The sequence below is a fragment of the Lissotriton helveticus genome, chromosome 7 (genome assembly GCF_964261635.1).
Source record: "Lissotriton helveticus chromosome 7, aLisHel1.1, whole genome shotgun sequence".
Lineage (NCBI taxonomy): Eukaryota > Metazoa > Chordata > Amphibia > Caudata > Salamandridae > Lissotriton > Lissotriton helveticus.
In genome coordinates, this window is record NC_136068.1 from 1,090,228,423 (window position 1) to 1,090,254,553 (window position 26,131).

General features: G+C 43.3%; 1 protein-coding gene across 2 annotated transcripts in view; it reads right to left on the reverse strand.

Annotated features, from left to right (window-relative positions):
• The window catches only part of TEPSIN (TEPSIN adaptor related protein complex 4 accessory protein), a 241,174-nt gene that overhangs the window by 119,577 nt on the left and 95,466 nt on the right, over positions 1–26,131 (reverse strand). For both annotated transcript variants that reach the window (XM_078654181.1, XM_078654180.1), the window contains 2 exons: positions 19,518–19,611; positions 17,632–17,699 (listed from right to left, as the gene is read on the reverse strand). In XM_078654181.1, coding sequence (XP_078510307.1) covers positions 17,632–17,699; positions 19,518–19,611 — 162 coding nt within the window. The remainder of the gene's footprint in view (positions 1–17,631; positions 17,700–19,517; positions 19,612–26,131) is intronic.

A 26,131-nucleotide genomic window follows, 5' to 3' on the forward strand; every position in this document is an offset into this window, starting at 1 on the left:
ATAGCGAAGCACGCACCACTGCTTTTAAGATTTCTTGTTTGATTACTTCTGTTTAGATGGGGATCTGTTCACGTGAGCCTGTCCTGTGGAGTGGGAGCTGGGGCGTTTTTATTGTTGGGAAAGTTGGATAGGGGTCAGGCATGTCGCTATAAGAGAGACGCACAGACAGGACTGGTGATTCTAGAATGGGTTCTCCTCTAGGTATCAAATGCATAACCTGGAATGTAAGAGGGATGCACACTGAGTAGACGACACAAAATACATGCCTACCTGATAAGAAGGGGAGTGCAAATTGCACTATTACAATAAAACCATCTGACACAAACTGAAGGAGCAGCCCTGCAGCGCCGCTGGAGGGGACAGTTATTCCATACGACATACTCAGCTTTTGCAAGAGGGACGCTAATATGGGTGAGGGTGGGGCTCCCCTTTCAATGTGTTCGGCAGACAATAGACCCTGACGGTAGATTTGTGGTAGTGATGGGGCGCTTGGATGGCCGGGATATTACCATAGGGAGTGTCTACGCCCCTAATGTTGACCAGCCGACGTTCTTCGCTCAACTCACACAGACACTAGCACAGGCTTTGACTGGTTCCGTGCTCTTGGGGGGAGACTTTATTAGCATTACTGACATTAACTTGGACCGCTCTCATCCACCCCTCCCTGACGCTCCTACACACAGAGTGGCGCATGCTGAGAGGGACAAATCTGGGGCACTGCTTGCTTGGCTGGCCAACCCGGCGCGCCGAGGGACGCCAGTCTTAGAGTTACGGGGGAGGGACGGGATAACCTATTATGGTCAACAGGCTATAAACGCACAGTTTCTGGAATACTATACACCCTATATTGAAACCAGTTGGATCCCATGGTACTGGAGGGGGAGGGATTCTTGGATATAGAACTCCCCCAAATTGAGGCTGAAGAGGCAGAGTCATTAGGTCGGGATAAAGATCCTAGGAGAGATCAGGGGGCGCCATAAAGCACATGGCCAGGAACAAAACCCCTGGCATAGATGGACTCCCGGTCAAGTTGTACACCATGTACATGGATGAATTGGCTCCCCGCTTACAGGCCTTGTACAACAGATCGAAGCGGGACGGCGATAATCCTACCACTCCAAAAGCCGGACAAACCAGCATGGGATTGTACTGGCTACCGGCCCTTTGCTATGCTCAACCTAGACTACAAGATACTAAATTGCGTATTGGCTAGTGGTCTGATGCCTCACATGACGACCCTTGTACATGTGGGCCAGGCGGGCTTCATTCCATCCCGGAATATACGCCGACTACTCCGGCTGCTGGACGGCCCGAGCAGGACGGGAATGAGACGTGTATACTGTGCATTGACATAGAGAAGGCCTTCGACAGCCTCGAGTGGCCATATCTTTTTAGAGTGCTGCGTGCTGTTGGGTTGTGTGAGGGGTTTGTAGCCTGGACGGCGATACTGTATAAGGACTCCACTGCAAGGGTGCGCACGGTGGGCGTGATCTCGGAGGCCTGTGCTGTGGGCAGGGGCACGAGACAAGGGTGTCCGCTCTCTCCCCTCCTGTTCGCATTAGCGATGGAGCCGTTAGCTGTACTTGCGCGATCAGGAAAGTACTGTTGGGGCCTTGATGGGATGAGTCAGTCCCAGTTTATCACTTGGTATGCGGACGATGTCTTAATGTTCATGGCCGACTACGTAGGAGATCTGCATGGTGCCAGGAACAGTTGACCCAGTTAGGACGCGTGTATTTTCCTTTAGGGCAATAGAGCAGTTCTAGCTTCTGCCTTTGTCCATGTGATTGCATTTCTGATCAGCCACTACTGTACTTTTACCTTTTCTTGTAAATATTATGAAGTTTACACTAAGTGGTTTTTAATGTCTTTTTGAGGAACTTATAATTTCACTAATTGCAGAGCTGCATTATGTTTTTTTACAACTGTTAAAGGATGACGTCTGTTTTATTGTTGGATTGGGTTTAATCTATCATATCTGTCACAGGTTACCGAAATTCATTTTTTTTTAGCAGTTTTGTATGCATTTTATGCAATCGTACTTTTTATGATTATATACTAATGTTCAAAATAAAGTTGTGCTGACTGACTATAGATCTAGAATTATTCTTAGGTAAATGGCAGATTTCCAGATGCTGGAAATCCTTTGCCCCGTCAACAGTGATGGGATGACTAGCGGAATCAAAGCAATGGGTAAAGATCGAATTGCTTAGATCCAGGAGTCGGAAAACTAAAGACATAAGCAGGACTCAGAAAGGCATGCTGTTTGCCCAAGGGGACAGTGAGCAACCTTTAACTGAATGAGGTGGGTCCTGACATAAGAAACTGCTTTGACTGGATGGTTATATCACCACATATTGTGACAACACAGTCTATGGAATATAGAGGTACCATATAGATGCCTCTGTGGTGAAGAGTGATAATGTACTGTGGGCAATGAGGACTCCTGGTGGAACATGGTGTATATACTTGTTGAGCACCGAGTAATGCATTGAGCACATCAGCTAACCAAATTTGCAAGGAAGTAAACTGTGGTTGTGCTCAAAGGACTCCAACTCGAATAAGAAATGGGGATGCTCTGGGATGGCACTGTGCTGTTCTCATTGTTGTTTTCTTCAGCATGTCAGATAACTGAAGTGCCTAATATGCAGACTATACAAAGAGATGCACACTGGTTTAAAAATGTCAATAAACACATAAAAAAATAGTAGAGCAACACTGGATTAAGGCTGCATCAATTTCTGACCCCCTATTACTGTTTGAAGGCCTAGGTTTGCACGTAATTCTCTCTATTAATGATTCCTCTTGATTTCCGATTTAAGTAATTTGATGGGCGCTACGCTGAATAAAATGTTTTCGGATGTCAAAACAGGCAAATATTTTCCTTGTTTTTAGATGATTGTTGATAAAAGCCTGCAATATTAAGCTACGGTCCTGGTTCCTATGTAAAATGTTACTGCCACTTAAGAACCTCGGTAATCTGTGGACAGCAGCAGTTTGGTTGTATCAATGTTTAGGCGGATATGCCTATTGTTATTTGCATTAAGGTGTTCCCATATTTGTACAGAGGAGTGATGAGCCTTTTAAACTTCTTTTCTGTGAAAAGCTCAAATAGTAATAAGCTTTTGGAATGTTTGAATCGTGATTTGCGGATTTATTATGAGCTGTGTTTGAGCGTTTCTTTTTTAAATTTTTTATTTAGACTGCAGGATTTTATTCTTTTAAGTTTTTTAATATCCTTTTTTAATTTCCCTGTAGCTAATGGTTGTCTATTGCGTTCTGTTGGTTTTTAATGATTTCCTCTAGGGGATTCACTTTTCTTGGCCTCAGTGTGTTTCTTATAGTTTAAGTTTACCCTCCAGGAGATCCCGAAACAAAATTGTGGTTGACTACCACAACTACCTGGGCTATTTTGCTTGTATTGTGTTATTTTTCCTACCTTAGTGTTGATTTATAAAGTACAGTGGCTGAAGTATTCTACGGCTTTCTCTGCTTCCCAGATCCATGTGTTTTAGGCTAGCCGCGCATCAAAGATTTGGATTTAGTTTTTTGTTTTCCTGTCCCGACCTTATCATATTGACAATTTTGTTTTGCACGATTTCTACTGTTATAAACTAAGATATTCTCTTCCTGACCGAAGGACGTTTTTAATGATATCTTCGACAGCTTGCTTAGTGTGGGATGGATCAGATTGTATGTTTTATTAAGGAAGACACTGATCATGCTTTTTATGGTCTGAAGGGCACATTAACATTTGTCCTTCCCTCTCTCTGTTCATACAAACGTGAGGGGAAAGATTGTAAAGTTTTATTTTGGGTTGTAATTTTGCTGACTGTTTTAGCCGCTTTTAATGTACAGGACTAACTGACTTGTAAGGCCAAAAAGTGGTGATTCCTCAGACAATTAAAACTAATTTCCGAGAGGTCTAGATCAGTGCTAGCATAGTCAAATACACGTATGCACTGAATTGAGATGAACACACATTTTCTGAATGAATCACCTTTCACCTTCCTATTAACAATATGGAGACCTAGGCGGTTACATTCAATAAGGTCTAGCCACGTAAATTGGCAATGTTGCCATGGTAATTTCTGTAGAAGGACGGGATCTTTTGGTAGGTTGTATGCCACTGATATATTTGTCTCTTTGGTTTAAAATGAAGTCAGGCCCTGGAGCCTATATCCTTGCACAAGGTATTTTTCAGCTATTTGTAAAGTATAGACTGAACTTGAGGACGTTGAGTTATAATGATCAACACAATAGCTCTCAGGTCAATCGCTCTTGGAATGAGAAACGGCCACTACAAAGCGGCCGTTTCCATGCATAACTTAACCACGCATGAGTGGTTACCACGAATAGCATTTACCACGCATAGATTTACTACGAGATACGTAGTAAAGGCATGTGTTTAAGGGCTAAAATTAAAAGGGGGGGCTTGGGGGAGGGGTCCCCCCCCCCACCAATACAAAAAGTGTGAAAAAAAGGTGGCTTGGGGGGGTGGGGGCAGAGGTTCCCCCCCCAAAAAAAACGCACCGTTATAGTAGCGATGTGGAAGCAATTGGGAGGCAATCAGCATCATTAGAGGAAACAGAAAGACACTTTTGTTTCCTCATTACGACGTGCAACGTCAACTCGGAAGATCATGAAAAAGAGATGACGTGGAGAGGTAAGGGGAAATTTAGATTTAAAAAAATTAAGTAGGGGTCCGATTTTAGGGTTAAGGGCAGGGGAGGGGTATTTTTAAGAAGGGTTTAGGGGTGGGGGAATAACCTTTACCAAGAGTATTCCCTTACCATGCATGAATTTACAACGAAAATCGTTGTACAAATATGCGTGGTAAAGGAATATTCGTGGTAAAGGTTATGCGTCGGAATGGCATTCGTGTTGCAACGCATGCGTGGTAAAGTCATGGGTTGCAACGGAATGCGTTGTAATGTCATACAATCTCGGGGAACACGTTCGCTCGCTTCAGTCATCAGCTGTCAGTGTCAACATTCTAGAACAGACAGCTGGTGACTAGAAGAGAGGCAAAGGGGGACTGTGTCCCTGGATGGATAAACGTACAAAGAACACAACACATCTTCCCCTTTTGAAAATATTAACAAGGTGATAGGTGTGGATAAGTGTGAAGGGGGGTTGAGAAGAAAAACAGGGGGGAACAAAAGGGGTCCATTTCCGTTTGACAAAAGTCATATGCTAATTACATACATAGTCAGCATGCTTGATGGGTAGAACAACACGTCGCCCCACTCTACTGGTTTTGCTCGGACAGTGCACCACATCGGTTTCATGACTTGTTTTAGAGCATGTGGAGATTCATGCACGTCGACATTTGGTTGCATGCATTCACCTTTGACCTCCTTATCCGAATCACTGACATACCTTCTCCCGGAAATGGGAGTGTTAATATCATTGGAACTATGCAAATCATGCGCTCAAATGTCATGTCCAGAACTAGAGAGCCCTGTCCTAGGTTGCTTACACAAGGACAGTGCTGAAAAATGCCACACTCTACCATCATTGCGAATGGCTGAGTTACAAAAGGTTTTGCACACAGAGAGGGGTTGTGAGAACCTATTCTCCCCTTTGTTCCTGTGACCACTCCCTTTTACCCTTACTATGTCTCCAATCATTAAATATACTTCTTTACTACTGTGTTTCTTGTCAAAACGCGTCTTGCAATTTAACTGTGCCTCTTCTAGCCTGCACTTCACCTGGTTGGCCAACCAGTTTACTCTTTTTGCAGCCAACAACCACCCCACATTGTCCTTAGACACAGGAGTCTTGCCCATCCTAAGCTTAAATGGACGGTGACCCATACGACTGCAAGGTGTTATGTTATTGGCCCAAAGTGTCTTTAGAATTTCCTGTTTCCAAACCAGATTGGGCAACTGGATAATTCCCTTGATAACCCTATTAAAGCGCTCAATGGCACTGTTATGATGGTAAATGGACGTCGTCTTATGTCTTATCGCTCACAAAGCACTCCACAACACCGGACCAGCGTACCTCAACGAAAGACTCACCTTCTACACCCAGAACCGCCAGCTTCGCTCCGCTGACCTTGCCCTCGCCACCGTCCCCCGCATCTGTCGAGCAACCGCCGGCGGCAGATCGTTCTCCCACCTCGCCGCAAACACCTGGAACACCCTCCCCATCCGCCTACGACAGACCCAGGACCTGATGATCTTCAGGAGACTCCTCAAGACCTGGCTGTTGGAGCAGTAGCAGCACCCCTGCCCCCCCCCCCACCCACCCCTCAGCACCTTGAGATCCTTCCGGGTAAGTAGTGCGCTCTACAAATAAACTGATTGATTGATTGATTATCTCGTTTCTTTTTAGATAAGAATGGAAGACCTCTGAAGTGAATTGGGACCCGTTGTCACTAACTATGAATTGGCTAAGCCTTCTCTCATGAAAATATGATTAAGGAATTTTACAACACTGTGTGCATCAGCTTTCTTTACAAATCCAATTTCTGGCCATTTAGAAAAATTGCTCGCCTTGATCAGTAATGGGCCCCATGATGTTGATACAAACTCTCTCCCATGGCATAGTGGGACATGTGATAGGATGTAATGGGGGTCTGAATGTAACCTGGGTTTTAACTGAATTACTACACATAGTACAATCTCTTACTATTCTTTCTATTGCACTATTTACCCCAGGCCACCAATACCAATTCTTTACTCTATGTTTCGTCTTGATGATGCTCAATTGACTCTCATGGCAAATTTTTTTTTTTTTTTTTTTTAAGTGTGCATGGAGGAATAGCCTTCCCGCTCCTCAACAACAATCTATTCTCCTCTGACAACTCATGTTTAACCTCCCAGTAAGGGCGCATTTCATCAGGAACTACTTTCTTTTCAGGCCAACCTTTGGCAAGCATTCTGAGAACCTTACATACCATATCATCTTTGGATAGCTCTATTTTCCAATCATTCATAGAAATTTTGTGTAATTTCTCATGTACGTTTGCAACACATAACTCCTCGTACTCCTTGCTATTTTTACTGGAGCCGGTGAATTGAAAGGCATGCAACTCAAGTAATCCGCAACCACGCTTTTGACACCAGGCACATACTGGACCTCATAGTTGAAATCAAACAAACGTACAGACAAACGTGAATGTCTGGGGGAAGCAGCATAGAGTCCTTTTGTTGTGAAAACGTTGGTTAAGGGTTTGTGGTTGTTACGTAAGGTGACCTTATTATACAAAACAAACTGGCGGAAATGTTCAAGTCCAAAAACACATGCTAATGCCTCCCGCTCTATTTCGGAGTATTTTTCCTCCGTGGGGGTAAGAGAGAGGGAAACCAAAAGCATCGGTGCATTCCATCCCCTGATGATCATCTTTCTGCATAAGGACTGCCCCCAGACTCTTGCCAGTGGCATCTGTAGTGATTATGTTTTCCAAAGTGGGATCAAAACCTTGCAAAGGAAGCACGCAACACATTTATATTTTTATTTATTTATTTATTTTAAGGTTTTATAGAGCGCGTAGTAACCCTAGAGCATCCCAGCGCTTGAACCTGAACTCAGGAGGGGTCAGCATCGGAAGGGGTTAAGGGTCAAGGAAAAAGAAGGGTCTTCAGTGCCTTCCTGAACTGAAGAAGATTAGGTTCAGTTCTCAGTCTCCGGGGGAGGTTGTTCCAGTGTTTGGCCGTGTGGACCGAGAAGCGGCGTCCTCCGGACCGGGCTTTTTTAACTCTGGGGACAGTGATGAAGTTCTCTCCGCTTGAACGGAGGGCCCTACTCGCTTTGTAAGGGATGATGAAATCCTTGAGGAGGGGTGGGCCTTAGTTATGGAGAGTCTTATGGGCCAGGCAAAGGGCCTTGAAAGCAACCCTTTCTCTGACTGGGAGCCAATGAAGGAGCTTCAAGGCTGGCTTTGCCGAGGATCTGGCGGGGGTGTCGGTAAGTAGGCGGGCCGCGGCGTTTTGAATTTTCTGCAGGGTATTGAGTGTAGCTTCGGGGGCACCCAGGTAGATTGCGTTGCTGTAGTCAAGTCTCGCCAGGATGAGGCCCTGAATCAGAAGTTTCTTGGAGGTGGCGGGAAGCAGGGGGAAGACCTTTCTGCAGGCCCTGAGAAGTCCGAAGCAGATTCTTTAAAGAACAAAAATACTTTTGACAAGCCATCCAACCATAAGAACTTATTCCTAAGTTTGAGTAACTGTCTTAAATCATATGTTTTCTTTGAAACGTTTTTGATGAATTTTGAATAGAATTCAACATGGCCTAAAAAATACCGTAAATCCTCCTTGTTATCTGGTACAGGAGAATTACATATGGTGTGTAGTAATTCCTTCTTAGGCCTAATACCCTCACCAGTGATTTTGTGTCCTAGATAGGTTACTTGTGTGCATGCAGATTTGCATTTACTATGCTCAGCAATCAAGCCCTTAGAATTAAGGATGCTGAGAACCTGAGTCAATTTTATGCCATGTTCCTTCCTTGTTTTATCCATGACAAGAATGTCATCTTGAAATATTAGTATGTCTTTTACACCTTTGAAGAGTTCGTGCATATGTCTTTGGAACATGGCGACTGCAGACGCAAGGCCGAAAGGTACCCTCCTAAACCAGTAGCACCCAAATGGCGTTATAAACGTGATAAGGCTCTTAGTGTCAGAGTGCAGGGGAACCTGGTGGTAGGCAGACTTAAGGTCTATGGTTGAGGACCATTTCACCCCCTTTGTATGAGATAGCAATTCATTGATTCTAGGTAGGGGAAATTGATCAACGATGATGTTGTCGTTTAAGTCACATAAGTCAACACATAGCTTCAAATTTCCATTTGTCCTCTTGGCAACGACCAAGGGAGCCACCTATTCAGATGCTTCTACTTGTTCAATGACAGACGTTTCTCAAGTTGTACCTAGATGTCTTCTTTAATAGCAAAGGGGATATTCCTGACCTTGTGGACGATGGGAATAGCATCAGTTTTAACACCTATTTTGTGCTTAAATCCACTTAACCTACCGATCTTCTCTGAAAATACTTTTGGAAATGTGCGCAAAATGCACTTGCTCCTCATCATTCTGGACAATGAGGACTGGAACAGAACTGTTGGTGTCTAGAATAACTCCAAGACTAGGGTCCATCCACCCCAACATGGAGGGTACATACAATTTTCCATAGGAACGCTCTTCCTTCGAAGGATACATTTAGTTTCCTAAAACCACACACCTCAATGGGATCACCTGTAAATGTTTTTATGGTAACGTCGGATTTCCCCAATTGTTTTCACAGGGAATGTACAAACTTAACCTCCCAAACACTTTTTTTACAATAGTGTATGGAGATCCGGAATCTGCCACTATACTTATTATTACACCATTACGCTATCGTCATCAATATTTAGAACACACATATTTACACCGTCATCATCTGACCTATTGATAGCGGTTTCTTCATCAAACTCAACAATTTGACTGAACCTGAGGATCTTTTCTGCCACACTTTTTGGAAGTGAACAACCACACCACAAAAGGAACATTTTACTTTTCTAGCAGGACATTCCTTGTCGTTTCCTAAGTGGTTGATATTAACCACATCTTATAACAAAGTTTCTTGTTGCTTAAATGCACCCCGCTAAAAACTGGCTTACTACCACCAGATTTCTTACTCTGCTTAAACGCTGACTTAGCTTCCACCACCCTGAAAACTGTGCCTTCTTCTTTCTTTTCTCTGTTTTCGGATAGGATTGCCTTGGCACTCCTACAAGTAAGCTCTGCCCTTCTAGCTACATCCATAATGGTTTGCAAGGGACATTCCACTTTAGCCCATAGATTTTCCTGAATGTTGCTGTTTGAACCCTGCATTACAATTTGATCCCTGATGACTTTGTCATGCAAATCCCCAAAGCAACATGGAATGGCTATGTTTTTCAACACTGAGACTTAGTCATCTACTGTTTCCCCCTTTCCATGCCTCCTGTGGAAAAATGTATATCTATCCACAACCACAAAAACAGTTGGTTTATAGTAGCTGTAAAGATGATCAACGGCGTTGATGAATATATCACCTTCGTCAACTGCTCTAGTTTTCATATTAATTCCATTGTAAACCTTAATACCCCTGCACCCATACAATGCAATAGTATCTTGAATTTCTTCTCTGCTGTGAAGTCCTCATCACTTACAAATGTGGAGATGTAATTCATGAAGTACTCCCTCCATTTATCCCAAGTACAGTTTCTCCAATTGTGGGGAGAAAAGACTGAGGTGGAGTCAAGTTCCATAAGTATCCACTTGCCATGCCTAATTTTTATATATATGTTGCAGGTATATTGTGTCTAAAAGTCAAAATGCACAGTGAATAGCCACGAATCTGTCAGTATTTTTTGTATTTAAATATGTAATATATTTTGGGCTTGAAATTTTTGTCAAATTTGAACTAAACGAACACTGTTCGTCTCAAGGAGGTTCGCGATGTAATAAAACCGGTTAAGAGGTGTACTCCCTTTTTGCAAAGAACTGGTGGATATGTTCTGCAGTGCCCATCAGCGGACGTGAGCACCAATCAATCATACCTTGTTATGTTGACTCTTCATTTTATTTTGGAGTTAACGAACAGCAACTTCTCAATAGTAAGTAAATGTGCAGGCAGTAACGCATAGCTTGCATTCGATGTGAAGTACGCTTTAATGATGTAAAATATTTTCAAAGATGGAGGCATGCGTAAAAAGCGTATGTGTGTTGACCCTGAAGACGGCAATGCTGGATTTATGCTGAATATAGTTAGTTTAAGGTGGCTCCCAGATGATGTCTGCTAGCGTAACCTCGGTTTCTAGGTTACGATCATGCGACAGCAGCTCAATGCTAATGCGCACTTGCTTTGTGCGTGACAACAGCTGACGGTTGGAATGTGACGAACGGCTGCGCAGCAGTTGAAGTGTCAACTGTAACTGCAATGCAATCGCTTTTCTCACCCTTCTCAACTCTCTGCGTTCGGACTGCAAACAATTTGGCACTCAATCACAGATCATGTGGCACTCCTGAGTGATTGTATCGCACATGTGCAGTTGCTCTGTTGCTCAAAATTCATTCAACTTAAGCAGCATTAATTCTGCATATTTCAGAATTCCAAATTTACTGACTGACCTGAATCTTTAGTCCGTGGGTTCTTTGTGTTGGTCGCTCGTCGCCATTAATTGTAAAGTATAGACTGAATTCGAGGACGTTGAGTAAATATACTTTATTACAATGACCAACACAATAGCTCTCAGGTCAAGCGCTCGGGGAACATATGCGCTTGCATCAGTCATCAGCTGTCAGTGTCAACATTCTAGAATGGACAGCTGATGACGAGAAGCAAAAGCGGACGGTGGCCCCGGATGGACAAAAGTACAAAGAACACAACACTGTTGAAAGTGATTTATTTATTGTGTTATAGTAATATGATCCTGGTCAAAGTAGCCCGAGCTCCTAGGGGCCATGTATATAACACAAATGTACCCATCTAATTGTGTTAACATTTACTTCTTAGACATTGTGATCCCGATCTATTCACAGACTCTCTTCATTGGTATGAGAAATCCTGTTACCTCTTCCCTGCACCACACCAGCACTCCCCAGAATGTCTGACTATCTTGTGAATATGCCCCCCTAAGATCTATTAACACTTGAATTCCACCATCTTAGATTCCTTAACGGTCACTGGCACTAGCAAAAGGAAGGGAAGTAGACATGACTGGACTGAGTCAGAGGAGCAGGGACAGGACAAATCTGCCCTCCAAGCACACCGACTGTTCGACCCCTGCCCTCTTAGCTATAGTTTGAGTCTGCAGGTAACAGTGCTAGCTGTACATAGATCCGATGAGAGGGTACTAAGCAGGGGCAGCTCCTCCGTTATGGCGGAGGATCGTCGCCCCACTAGGTGGCAGCAGATTTAAAAAGATGAAAAATTAAATGATAATAAACCAGTGTTATTAACATTTATTTTTCTTCTTACCTTCAGGCTGTCAGCGAGGGCGGGCGGGACCATGCACTCTATGTGCAACAGTGGACAGGAGGGCTGATGGGCACTACTAAGTGTACATGATGGTTTGGCGGGCTGTCTTAGACCAGCCAAACTGTCAAGTGCACTAAGCATTTCTCCACCCGGCTGTGTTATACAGACAGGTGGAAAAAAGCCACAGGCTCCCATTCCTTCTGAGCAGCAAACCAGTGCCGCTCTCATGCTGGGAATATGATAGGATCCCAGCAAGAGAGCAGTGTCAAGATTGGCATCTGGAAACCTGCGCCGTGTGCACCAGCCCTGGAGTTGAGGATCGGGAGAGGAGCAATGCAGCAGCGTCAGGTAAGTAAACTTATTTATATTGGAACCTTATGCCCAGGGGGCACTGATTGCGAGCTAAGCGAGGGTCTGTAGGAGCTACGGATTCAATACTGCATCAGTGAATTGCAAATTACCGTATTTTCCGGCGAATAAGACGACTTTTTAACCCATGAAAATCTTCTCAAAAGTCGGGGGTCGTCTTATACGCCGGGTGTCGTCTCATGCAACTTAACGTTGTGAGGAGCTGTGCCCATAGATCGATGTCAGGGGTCAGTTGCTACTGAAGGCGGCCCCTGCAGAAGGTACTACAGTGCTCTGGACTGCTGCGCCATAAGCGGTGAGAGAAGTGAGGCGGACTTGGTGTGCTGAGTGACGCCCAGGGTGCTTCTGAGGCTGTGGGGGACACTGGCAATTACTGCTGTGAATCGCAGAAGCAAAGTTATGCACGGGCTATAGTCCGGGGCAAACGCAGTAAAAGGTTGGCGGGGGCTGGCGGCCCCTCCTGGGTGGCTTTGGCTGCGAAGTGGAGCACGGCAGAGCAGGCACTGGAGTCTTGGCTCCCTGGTTGGGGGACGAGCAGATCAGCCACTGCCAGGCCCGCACGGGCGCACTCTGATAACAGGCGCTGCCGCACTGATCAATGCCGCTCTGATTAAAGGCTCTGACACCTTCGGGTAAAGTCCCCGCCATATAAAAACGCATACCGTAAAATAAATACCGGTAAATAAATACCGTACCTAAATAAATATGCTGGTATAGGAAGTGGGGTAGTCTTATACGGCGAGAGTAGCCCAAACCCTATATTTTAACAAGAAAAATAGGGGGATCGTCTTATAGGCCCAATCGTCTTGTACGCCGGAAAATACGGTACTTTTAGAGGATGTTTCCTTCATAAACTCGTGCTGCATTGTTAGCGCGTGCCCACTGGGGCTTGAGGACATTGCACTGTTATAAACGACCCAGGACGCTGTGATACATCACTTCGCAAAATTAGAATAACATTGTTTCCGGTGTACCAGCGCACAATTCACTTATTATTTTTTACAAAGAGAATTTATTGTATGATGACAATATCCTGTAAATCTCCACATAATGTGAAATAATTGTGTGACAGGAGTCTGCCTTCTAGCTCCGACTATGAACGCCAGTTCAAGGAGTCTGTTTTCTATATTTGCACTAATGGTGAAATGTCACATGATATGTATAAAAGTGTTTTGAAAACATACATTCGTAAGCAAGGAGTTCTCCCTCCGAAACGAGTCGAGTGAGGAATTAAGCGAATACTGAAATAAATACACGCTGAGCAAATGAAAAGTGGCCTGGACATCATTTTTGTTGCACTCTTTGGATTGCTGGGAGTCGCGACCCCATCTGGGCCCGCCACTGCAAGTGGGTGGGGTTTGTGTGCGAAAAACTAGGTGGAGATATATATATTTTTTACTGTTCTTATTTTTGTAAACCCCTCCCTAGCCCCAATCCACACTGCCCCCCCCCCCACACCTCACTGCCGATACCATGCAGTCGCTACTGGTACGAAGCTAAATTAAACAAACACACACAGTAGTTCCATCTGGCTCTCCTTCCTTTCAGCTAATTAGCAGTCTATGAGCCAAGAGAATAGGACCTGAAGTCAACAGACAGGGAGGAAGAGGTAGGGCTGGACAAAACATTAAATGATATAACAGGGGCAGAGGTTTTCTTGAGGGATGATGATGGGGAAGAAATGTTCAGCTCGTTTTTCGAGGCTTTGAACTACATATGTCCATTTAGAGGTGTGAAAACATCGGCACCAGCTTCCGCCAGCTTTATTTTTTTGGAGAGGGAGGATGGGCTGTGGAGGGGGTAAAAGTGCCTCTTAGGTACTTCTCGGCACAAGGCCCTGTTCCCTCCAAGGCCCCTCCCCGTTCTTCACAGAGTGATATTTTTGTTTTAGATGGCAGGTCTGCAACTTACTGTACTCCGGACATCCCTTATAAGAAAGCGTATAATGTGGAACTAAGGCCCCCATTATAAGTTGGCCAGACTTTACAGGGGAGACACTTGGCGGTCGGAAATAAGTTTACTTGCTGGCATACCGTTGCAAAGTCCAGTTGAGTGCTCTCCCTAAAATAGGGAATTGCTTGCACCCAGATTTATTGGCTGCAGTTTTCTCTACTGTCTGCAAAAAATGAGCATACATTTCCACCTGCTCTGAAACCGGTTGAAAGTGTATATGAGACTGCCGGTGGGTGTTAACACTCTAGACAAAATAGCCAAATCACAATGAGGGCCTAAACGTCAATGAATGCCATTATTTGAAGAACTCCGTCCTATGCTGGGAAGACTTACCTTTCTATTGCTTTCCTCCTCCTTCCACTAGTTTCTATTGTAACAGAGTTATAGCATGAACAGAAAACAAAGGCTGCTACTGTAGCTGAAATTTATTGCTAATTTCTGGGGAAGGAAAGAAGGAACATATTGGAGCCGCAACATTCCTTTACTCTCATGGATCCTGGCAAATAGGTTAGAGCCCTGTTCCAGGCCCTCCCTTTTCCTGAAATCTTCTATGACCGAACAAATGAATAAATGCAATTCCCTCTCTGTCATTCACTGACAGCAAATCTTGAGGGAGTTAAAAGGGATGTAAAGTGAATGCTGGGATACAATGCATTTACAACAGATTGTGTTAGAGGTCCTTTCCTCTACACAATGCTGCTGTGAATAAACAACAGTTTGGAAAACATGCATGGATCCTACTCAGACGATCCTATGAGAACAGCTGCTGAGAGAATCTTCTTGAGGTGTCCTAGATGGATCCACATAGACTCCGACAATCAGGTTTTTTTTAACATCATGAGTCACTGGTATAACAAGCATTGGCATAGCCAATAGGTCTCGCCTTTGGGACCTTATAAGTGTTTAACCATTCAACAGTTAATGTCGTTGCACCAAGGATATTGTGCTGCATAACTAAGTACTTATACAGTCCCAAAAGCGAGACCTATTGGCTATGCCAATGCTTGTTCCCTTTTTTCCAGCTACTCTCCGTTGGTCCTCTTGACACTTACTACTAAGTAACAACTCGCTAGGAAAGCCCTCTGCACGACTCTTATCCGGAGGGCTTTCCTAGTGAATTGCACTCCGCGAGTCCGAGGGTTTAGGGCTGGGGGCAGGGAAGGCGGACGGTTTTAACGGTTTAGGACCATGGTTTAGGGCTGGGGACTAGGAACTCCCATTGAACTCTATGGGAGCCTGTATACTGAACGCGTATAGAGGATCCTATAGCAACAAGGTTCTTGAAATGAAGTGATGTCATTGAAGATGGAGTAGGTGGGAGAGAAGTGTCATGGCGAGGTGCAAAGAGAGATGAAAGAGATGCGGGATTGGTAAGGGCAGAGGGGGCTGGAGAGTGTGCAAGACAATAAGGAATTAATGAAGGGAGAATAATGGGAGCAGGGGAAGGTAATGTAAAAAAGGAAAAATATGGCAGGATATGAAAGACGGGCAGGATAAAGAAATGTCGGGTAAGCAGCGTACACCAGAATTGGAGGTCCGCGGCTTGCAAACAAATGCCAGGGCACAACCGGGCACCTCTGGAATAGCACTGGAGAGGCCCTGGCATCGCTCACCCTGTAAAATTAATGTGCATGGGGGATGCCCCGGGAATCTGACGCAGTAACAAGTGGTGTGTGGTCTATGCCACTGGGATTCACTGCACCACAAAAGGGCACCATCTGCCGAAGAAGGTGCACGTTGTTATAAAATAGTTATGCCAGCACTGTGAACACGCATTGGGACTCCTTTGTAGCGCTACCCACTCCCTTGGAAATATGCACTGTTAGGATCTTCAACATGAAGCCTTTTCCGTGTCCACAGCTGGTGCTCGAGATGCAGGCCGAGTGAGGCTTAAAACATCAAACAGCTCAGACTCAGTGAAGTGTCTTTGCAGAGATTGGAGTGGAGCACATTCCCAGGGGCGAGCAGTTATAAACACTAATGATAACGAATGGCAGGACATCAAAGGCCAGTGAGGATTTAAAGCAGTGATGGGGTATGGGGTCATTTGTGGACGGAGCAAGCATAGACAGGAGGGAGGAGGTGGCGAATAAGCATTTAAACACACACACACATGCTATCTTGCCCTTTCCCCACGTAAATAAATATTTCAATATAAAGGAGAAGCACAATATCTTTTTAGGCTGAAAACATCAAACAGCTCAGACTCTGAACGTGTCTGCACAGAGACTCGGAACAGAACCCGGGTTTGGTAAGTTCGAAACACTGATGACAATAAATTGCAAGTAATCAAAGGTCAAAGGGGGTTTAAAGCAGTGATGGGGAGGGAATTATTTATAGATGGAGCAGGCGTTGTCGGGACGGAAAAGGTGGGGTAAAAGCTTTTAACTGTGCACATTTGCTAGCTTGCCCTTTTCTGACGCAAATAAATATTCAAATATAAAGGAGAAGCATAATGTTCTTAGCTGCCACAAAAACATAAGGGAAAACAAGCTGCCGTTCAAATGCCAAAGCACGAGAAACAAAACAAGATGCCAACATCCTAAAAGATTCGGCTATAGTCACTGTTGCCGGAGGTTGGCTAACACAACTAAAACAAACACGCACGGTCTTATGTAGGAGCCCGACTTGCAGGCATTTGTGTTGGGCTGGGGGGGACGTTAAACAAAGCCTGAGGATTAGCGAGGGACGGCGAAAGGCTATACCAAAACAAGCATAAGCCGGAAGAAGGGGGTGGGGGGATACTTTGAAACACGCGCGCACACACACGCTACCGTGCCCTTTTCGGATGCCGGCCGTGAAAGTGAAAGTGCGGCCGTGAATAATTAGGGGAGGAGCAGCCAGGAGAGAGCAGGAGCGGAGGCGCCAAGCTGGGGAACAGATGGCTGGCGATTTGCTGCGGTGCACGCGCATTTTAGGTCAATGCGCTTGCGCATTGACCTAAAAGCGCACGGGCACAGCAGCAAATCGCCAGTGTAGGTAAAGTCTGGTTAAAGCCCTATAGTCTCGCTTCCGCTCAATGCGCATGCGCATTGACAGGTCGCGAGACCTAAAAAGCGTTATTAAGTACAAAATTGAATTCACTCTTGTTAGGACGTCTTGGCTCTCGGGACCTTTAACGTTGGTGATGGAGCACACTACACCAGTCTCTAATGATATAATACTTAATTGGGCTTAAATATAAAAATGACATTCATATTCCCAAGAATCTGTGTATTCTTTGTCCCTCTTCAGAATGCATATCACCCTCCCCCTTCGTCTCACCAGAAAACACTGACCCTGCAGGACATTAGCAGCAGCTCTCCCAGCACCTTCAAGAGACTTGAGGACAGACAGTTTTGCCCAGCTTGCTTACCTGTGCAGTGCACCGAACCTTCTGGTAGAGACTATTTCCATGAAGAGGATCTGGGGGGCCACTGAAAACTGAAACATGAAATACCTGAGTAAGGTCGGAAAACTGCCATATAGCAAATAAAAGCAAATGGCTAAAGTGGCACAAACACAAATTACTCCCTTTCCCTAGATTTGACAAACATCATGCAGACAAGAAAATAATGGGTGGCTTACCAATTACGGTACTCATTAAACTGAAATGCACACAGACTATTGCTGTAGACAGAGAACAAAAAATAGCGAGCAGTCCTCTAATGAATGTGCAGCAGCCAGATGTCACTCACTTGTTTGGATAGAGGCCTGTCTCAGATAGCAGATCCATCTTAAACCTCCGGACCTACTTTCCCAGTCCTTACGATTAAGCTATTGACTGTATATCAGCATAAACTGGGAGAATCCAGAAAACTGGAATGCTACATAAAAGTATTGTACAAAGGTTCAGCAGATATATGGTCCTGTTTATGACGATGCATTGCAATCTGTATATACAGCGGTCATATATAGTTAGTTGAATAATTTGTAATAATTTGTTAGGTGGCCACAGGCTCATCCTCAATCTCCCACACAGAACACACATCATACCACACCTCAGGGGACTACACTGGCTCCCAATACACAAACACAACCATAATCAGACTTAGGCCCCACCTGCCTGTACAATGGCATCTCTGCCTACCAACTACCCAGATACCTCACTTTGCAGGACTCCTACTCACACACATCCCACACATACATAGAACCAGAACAGGAGGACGGGCGTTCTCTTACATTGCTCCTAAAACAGGGCAGGACCTCCCACTCCACAACAGAGCCTCCTCCTCTCTTCTTGTATTTGGAAAGAGGCTGAAGACCAATCTTTTCGATTAACCCCTTCCATGCGCCCGTCGGCCAACGGCTCTCCCGAGCGCTACCTCCGTAGTGCTGCGCACGTCCTATGGCCGACGCGGCCCCGCCCACTCATTAAAGCCGCTTCACCACAGCGGAATTGCCGCTGCGGTTAACTAACCTTCCACAGGCATGGCTAGACATAAACACCTCCTCAGCGTCACGATACTCACGCAGGTAACAGTGCATTTTACTAATACACATAACATAATATAACGGGTGCTTAATAGTTTAGAGCTTGGAATGGAAATCATAAGTGAACAGAAGGCGGATACCAAAAAATGATGTTTTCGAGCCATAGTTCAGCATTTTAACCCTATGATGAGGACAGTAGAGTATAATAGCCAAAAGTATGGAGGGCGGACGAACCAAACATACTCTAATATTAAGTTTGTCCCTTGCAATGAAGTGGTGCAGCAGGGTTAGCTTGATTGTGATGAAAGAGGATGATGTGATATGATGTGCTTGTGGCGTATGAGCTGAGTGCAGATTTTCAAATGTGGAATATGATACTGTAAGAATGTGATAATGCATGGAATGTTGAGGTCTTCTTGCTGGCTGAATGTTGGAAAGTAATTATAGTTGGGGGGGGGGGCATTAACAGGAGCCATCAGGTTGTGGCTGTAACCTAAGGGCCTAAGATGATTTACAGTGTTAACCTCATACCTGAATTGCTTAAGACTCTTGTGTGGAGCACCTGCCCCCCAACTGCAACATTTCCTTTGCCAGAATGAAAATACAATAGTGGGGGCAACTGATACTACTAATTCCCCTAAAGTTCCTGCAACCTGCTTACATCACTTTAAGAAACATAGCAGCTAACCTGTCACAAATCAGTGACACAGTATTATTGAGGCCTCTCCACTCTGATATGGTCAAACATGTTCACGTTTGAAAGTTGCTCTTTTGAGAAGCAAATACATAAGGCAGATTAAGGCCCCAGAGTCTGGGGCAGAAGCTCACCTGTCGCTTCCTGGATAAAGGTAGAATTTCGTCTTAGATCCTGGAGGAACTGTGTGGACCCATGAGCACAGAGATACAGCAAGATTTTCAGCACCTAGGATGCAGCAAAATACCAACTACAGTGAGAAGGAACCATACAACATATGCTACATTTCTTTGTTATATTACAGTGTTTAGGATCTAGCCGAACGTTCGCCATTTCCAGCAACACTGGAACTGGTAAACACTGCTTCATCCCTGCCAAATGCCACCCAGCAGGTGTTAGACTAACGCATTTTAGTGCTGGTATCGCATCACTGCACTAAAATGCATTATTTCCACATCTTATAGTGCCCTGGGACCACCCCCCAGAGTACGCAATCATGAGGAGCTGCAGGCTACGAGCATAGCAGCAGTGAGTGTGCTGTGCTGCCAGCAGAGAGCGCACTGTGAAGACGAGCCTTCATTGTTTACTTTTTGTCAGTCGGGTGATTACTCTAGATGCAAGCAGCAGGGAATGAATATCAATTATCACAAGGCCTAAATAGAAAATGTGGGCGGCCCCGGGCTTCAATCAGCTAGCCAAGCGGCCACCTGCTCCAGCAAACGTGGTCTGTCGGCACTAGGCTGGTAGATAAAATCAAGAGGACTCAGAAGATGTAGGTCAATATGTATGTTTTGGATGCATGAGGGCAAGTTGGGTCCTGTGCGCAGCGTAGAGATTTCCTCTCGATTTCCTCGATATTAACAAACTTTGCCTGGAGGGTTAACTTCCAGTAGTTTGTACCTTGCAAAACACCTATGTGGCCAGCAGAGCTGGCAAAGCAGCTCGTTTTAGGGCGAGCATTCGAGACCACTTGTATATACTTTAGTATATACGGTAAACAACGTTTACCACGCATGCGAGACAACGCATTCCATTACAACACGGTTGTTACAGCGACCGCGTTGTTACATCGCATACTATTACAAGGCAAGTCGGAACAACGACTTGCTGTAGGGAGCAGAAGGTGCTGGATTTAAAATACAACACCTTCCCTACTGTTGCACAGACTGGAATTGGAATAGTACATTATACTATTCCAACATCCCGTGCCCCACTACAGCAAGTAATCGTTCTGACATGCGTTGTAAAGGTATGCGATGTAACAACGCAGTCGTTGCAACGACCGTCTTGTAATGGCATGCGTTGTACACGCATGAGAATTAACGTGTCATATTCGTTTATACTTGTATGTGTATGTACTTTGTGGGCTCTGGAGATCATCCCTAGAACTTGTCCGCTTAGGGACTTTTTTTCTGTTCAACTGCCTCTATTTAACTGTCTTGATAGAAAACGACCAGCAGAGATCAGTAGAATACCAGAATTACTTTAGCATTCTGTAAATTCCAGTCCATAGAAATGGTCTTCCACAACCACCCATAGACAATAATATTTTTTTCAAATCTTGTATTTTCTGTGATATGACCACCGAAGGCCCTGATTGTATATTAAAAACGGAGCTCTGGACTATACCATTTTCTGCTGAACGGCACTATTTCTCTCCATGTGTTCCCATAACTGGTGTGTCACGCAGTTTGGTGCTTACTTTCCCTCCATGTTAAAAAACAGTAGATATTTTTGAGCACTCAGGGTAATGTGCTGCTAGCTAAATACATATAAAGTCCCAAAGGAGAGACTGATTGCATTGCAAATGCTTGTTTGTTGCTGCCCCTTTTGCGAATGCAGTCCTTTTCTAAAGTATGGATGTCACGGTCACAGGTCCTTGTGTGTGCCGACTTTCTTTAGCTGTTTCAGGGCCTGTTCGGTCTGGTGCGCAGCGCCAGGTTTCACTATTTATATCCCTCAAATAATTACCAAACCTTGCCCGGTGCTAAATGAAGGCGTCTCAATTTTGTAAATCAGTGGAGTTGACGGGCAGCAACTTTCTTTGTCCTTGAGACGCCATCTTCCAGGCCCCGAAGGATATATCATATGACCAGTCAGTGTGTAGGCTGATTACTTTCGGATGTTTGTGGGCTAGTGCACCAGGTTTTAATGTTGATTTCCCTGATAATATAACAAAGATTACCGGCAGCAAGCTTAGATGCATGCAGTCTTCTATACATTACAAGACACTATAAAACGTGTCTTGACAAGTTCAAAACTGCTCTCATTTGCAAATGAGAGCCAATTTTAATTGTCTGATTTGCTAAATGGGGGGCACTTTTAGTCTGGTAACAGAGTTTATTTTCTGTTCCAGTCCTGCCCTGGAGTGGGGGGTGTTTCTTTTCCAGTCTGGCTGGCAGACACAAGTAATAGCTCAGGACTGGACCGTCTTCAGCTCTTCAGCCTACATTAAACTACTACGCCACCATTCAACATTTTAGCTATTTTGTACTAAAAGTATATTAGACGCACTAGCATCTAAAACCTACTTTGTCCCTGCTGCACAGTGCTGATCCACAATTGATGCCTTGTCAGGCTAAGCAAATGTCTCACAGCCCCCTGCAAACCTCCCTCTGGAGTGCCTTCATTGACTTTAAAAAATGGCTCTGCTGCAATTGTTTTACAGTATGGTTATCTTAGAAAGAGGTTGTAGGTTAGTGAGCTTTCATTTCAGGAGTTTTCCATTAGTTTCAAGATAAGTTTGGAGCTTCTCTTTTTCAAAATATTGTAATTTCTGATATTTCTCTCTTTCAATGAACTTCCTTCCATGGTTTTAATGGAGAGGAAGTGTCACTCTAATTGTCACACTTTTGTCAGCTGCATGTTACTAATAAGTACATTGAAACCATTGAAATGTTTCACATAAGTAAACTCAAAACTTGGCAGCTATGACAGACTGTGCGCATAAGAAATTAGGAGGCTGAACATTGTGCAGTGCCTCAGAAAGCAATATGTGCTGTTGTATAAATAAGAACTACGAACTGCAAGAAAACTATGTTGTGCACTGGTGCTTTACAGCAGTTTTAAGATCTAAGAGTTTTTCGTTGCTCAAATCGGTGTAATTTCTGATATTTATATGTTTCGATCGCCTTCATTGCTTGATTTTGCTCACGAGAAAGTGTCAATCATGGTCATTGAATGTCACTCATAATTACACCGAAATTAGGAAAATGTCACACATAAGCAAACTGAAACCTTGGCAGCTAAGCTGCTTTAAAGAGCAATATTTTCCATCCACTGTACAGTCTTACAGGGGACTGAAACAGTACTGAAAATATGTGTTGAATAAGGTGGTGGGCATGGTGTAAGATGCAAGACTGAAATGTGGTGTTGAAGACCTAACCTGTATGACCGTACAGTGTGCTGTGTTAGGACTGTGTGGTTTGGTGCTGTTTGTAAGGGTGTTGTGTGATATAGCAAATCATAGCATTGAATGTTGTTTTTAGCATGTTATTTATGTGTGCTGACTGTGTAACTGTATGTGTGATGTAGAATGTCTTGTTAATTGTCATGGAGTGGAATACTGCCTGTTCAGATTAAGTCTATTGAAGGGCTGATCAGGTAAGGTGTAATGATTTGCTTGAAATCATCAACATGACAAATGGTTTACTTTAACAAAACAACGTTTCTTCCCTTGATGGGGATTTAGTGGTAAAGCAACAATGGTCTCTCCAAATTCATTTTCATAGTAGGACCAAACATATTATAGTATAAAAAAATGACTATCAAAACATCAGTCTAAAAATTGCAAACACAGCCAGTGGCATATCAGGGATCCTTTTGATCAGCGAGTCCTTTTATGTTTTCTTTGACACATGACTCACTGTCCACCTTTCTAGAATAACGTCTGTTTGTATTTTACTTCTTCTAGTAATCTCAAATGTGCATATTAATGCTTTTGCTCCCAAAGATGAACCTGATTAGAACACAGGGTTTGAAATGTCGACTGAACATAGGTGGCATTCAACTGAATTACAGAACCCTCTCCACTATTTGTCTAACGAGTCTTTGACCCGATGAAGATTTGGCCCCATATATACATTTTCACTGATTATTGGTAATTAAGTTGATAATTATTTAATTGTTTTATGATTGGTTTTTGTACAACAGTTTCTCACTGCACTGAAACTGTGTCCTTTTTGCACTTGAAACATAAATATGCAACTTAAGAATCTTTGAGAATTTTTCATAATGTGTGGTTTTGCTCTGAAATTAATTTGCGAGGGACCATTTGAATAGTCATATACTGAGGTTTCTCTCAAGTTTTGAGTTGGCCTGTTTGATAAATATCATGGAGACTGAAGTCCACTTGGATATCCAAAGAAACACCTTTAAGTACAGTCACAGGCTTGGTGTTTGTTCACAGAATTGGAGCGGCTTAATTTTGGCACCACCCTTATACGTCACTAGTTACGCTAACTAATGGTCAATAAGCACTCTATTACTTGGTAATTAATCAAACGAATATATAAAGAATGAAGCTTCTGCTATTTTCCTGAAATATTTCATGATAATACCCTAGAAACATATAATGTGTGCATATGTTGAAAGCTTATACTTTAAATTGTAGTTCTCACTTATAGTTACCCAAATGTTTTACTATGTAACCTTAACTCACCAATAATATTTCCGTAATCATGATTTATTCATTTAAGGTGTATTCATATTGTTGTATAAATATTGTGATCACACGTGCACATATATCCAAATGTCGGATGAACATCGATTATTTTACCAGGTTAGCATGGCCAAAGGCCTAAAGCTTTTGAGATTGCAATGTTTAACATTCCAAATTAAAGTTGCTTGCTTGCATATTTTTTCTTCTCTGCAGGTGCAGATACAAAGCTACTTTAGTTAGTGAAAAGGCATTGTTTATTTGTAGCGAAAGTCTGGTATGGGAGGAAACTTTTGGCAAGAAGAAGCGCAAACGAAGTTGGAGACAAGTTCTCATGGTAGAGTCAGGATGAACGTACGTGCCCGATTAAAGATGTGGTAGAGCTGAATATTGCCAATTACTACCAAGGAAGATGGAAATGTACTGGAGATGATGACGTTGGTTACCTTGAATACTGTGTGTTAATAGGTGTTGTATAGTTGGTTAGAACAGCAGATGCCTTTAGAATTTCCAGAGGTACAAACCTCATTGCTATATCTCTTAGAGTGTGGCTTTATGCTATACACTCTTTTGATTGCAGTATTTGTACTGAAGTCTCTATTATGCTGACATCTTTCCTTGCTTCCTTGATGAATTAAGATTCCTGATTATTTAGAGTAGTGTAGAATAATATAATTACATGAGTTTACTCATGACTAGGCAGGAAGAGCGAAACGTACAAGTTAACTTGCAAATTTTATTTCTCATCTTCTGCATTGCAGCAAAGGAAGTCCTAGTATGTTTCATATTGTTTAGATTGAACTTCCTTAGGAGATTCAGACTTATTTTGGTGATTTCATACCTCTATAACCTACTTTTGAGACTCATTTATGTCAGTTTGTTTCTGAGTTTGTAATAAATCAAATTAACCTTCTTTCATGGTCTTGGCATTATTGTGTGACCAAATGGGTTACACTGTTAATTGAATTGTAAATTGATGATTAGCTCCCTCATGCCTCTCAAGCCACTACAAGATTGACCGACCAAAGAAGAAAGTTCTCTGAAGGGCCCAGGGCTGCATTAGAAGCAAGTGATTTTGTTTCTTTAGGACAATGGAGAATAATGGATTCAATCGAGAAGAACAACATTGGCACAGGGAACTCTATGAACCAGGAAGAAAATGTATTTAGCCCATCCGTGATGTCCTGTTAATAGCATTAGAAGCTATGGTTGGGCTTGGTGATCCAATAAAGGTCTTCAAAAAAGAGAGGGGTGTAATATAACATGTTATGTGAGAGCAACACCTTTCATACTGTTCTTAGTATATTACTGTTCACAAATGTGACAATTTAATAACAATTGTAAAACAGAATATGTACGTTCTCTTTCCCTGTGTCTCATTTCTTCTAACTACAAAATGCTTAGATGCAGGCTAACGGCTAATTCCAAGAGTCAAATAAAAATAAAATGGAAACTACAAATTGAACAATATGTGCGCGATGATATACTAAAGGCACTCAGTACTGTTCAAATGGGCTGAGAGTGAAACTAAGGGTCTATGGATAAGGTGCATCCAGGTTACAACTCAAATAGAAGTGGACCTCCAGAGTAGGAACGTCTTAGATTGTCAGACTTGACTACAATGAATAGCATTCCGATATGGCTTCATCTGTTTCAGAAGATGCCGTGACTGAAGGGAAAGGTGGATTTATGAACGTTAGCCAGCAAAAAGTGCCACAGCATATCCATTGATAAGCATATGTGATGGTCTTACATGCTTCAATGCTACAAAGAAGTATTGGAGATATATTACTCACATAAATATGATGTAGCCTCATCAGAGCTCTTGTTCCCATTTTTTTTCCTCCAATTTCCATGTTTCTTCTTTTCTCAATATTACAATTGTCTACACATGGATTTGCAAAACAAACTTATTTTTGTGTAATATCCGGTCGTTTACAACTATTAATTCTAACCATTTTGAAATTAAAAGCATTTAAGACAATACTGCATATGAATCGGTCAACCATTTTTCTTGTTCTTGCCAGAGTGGCTTAAAAGCTTCTTTACGTTCGATGTTTTCCTTCCCAACCTGCATTCATGGAGCAGTCA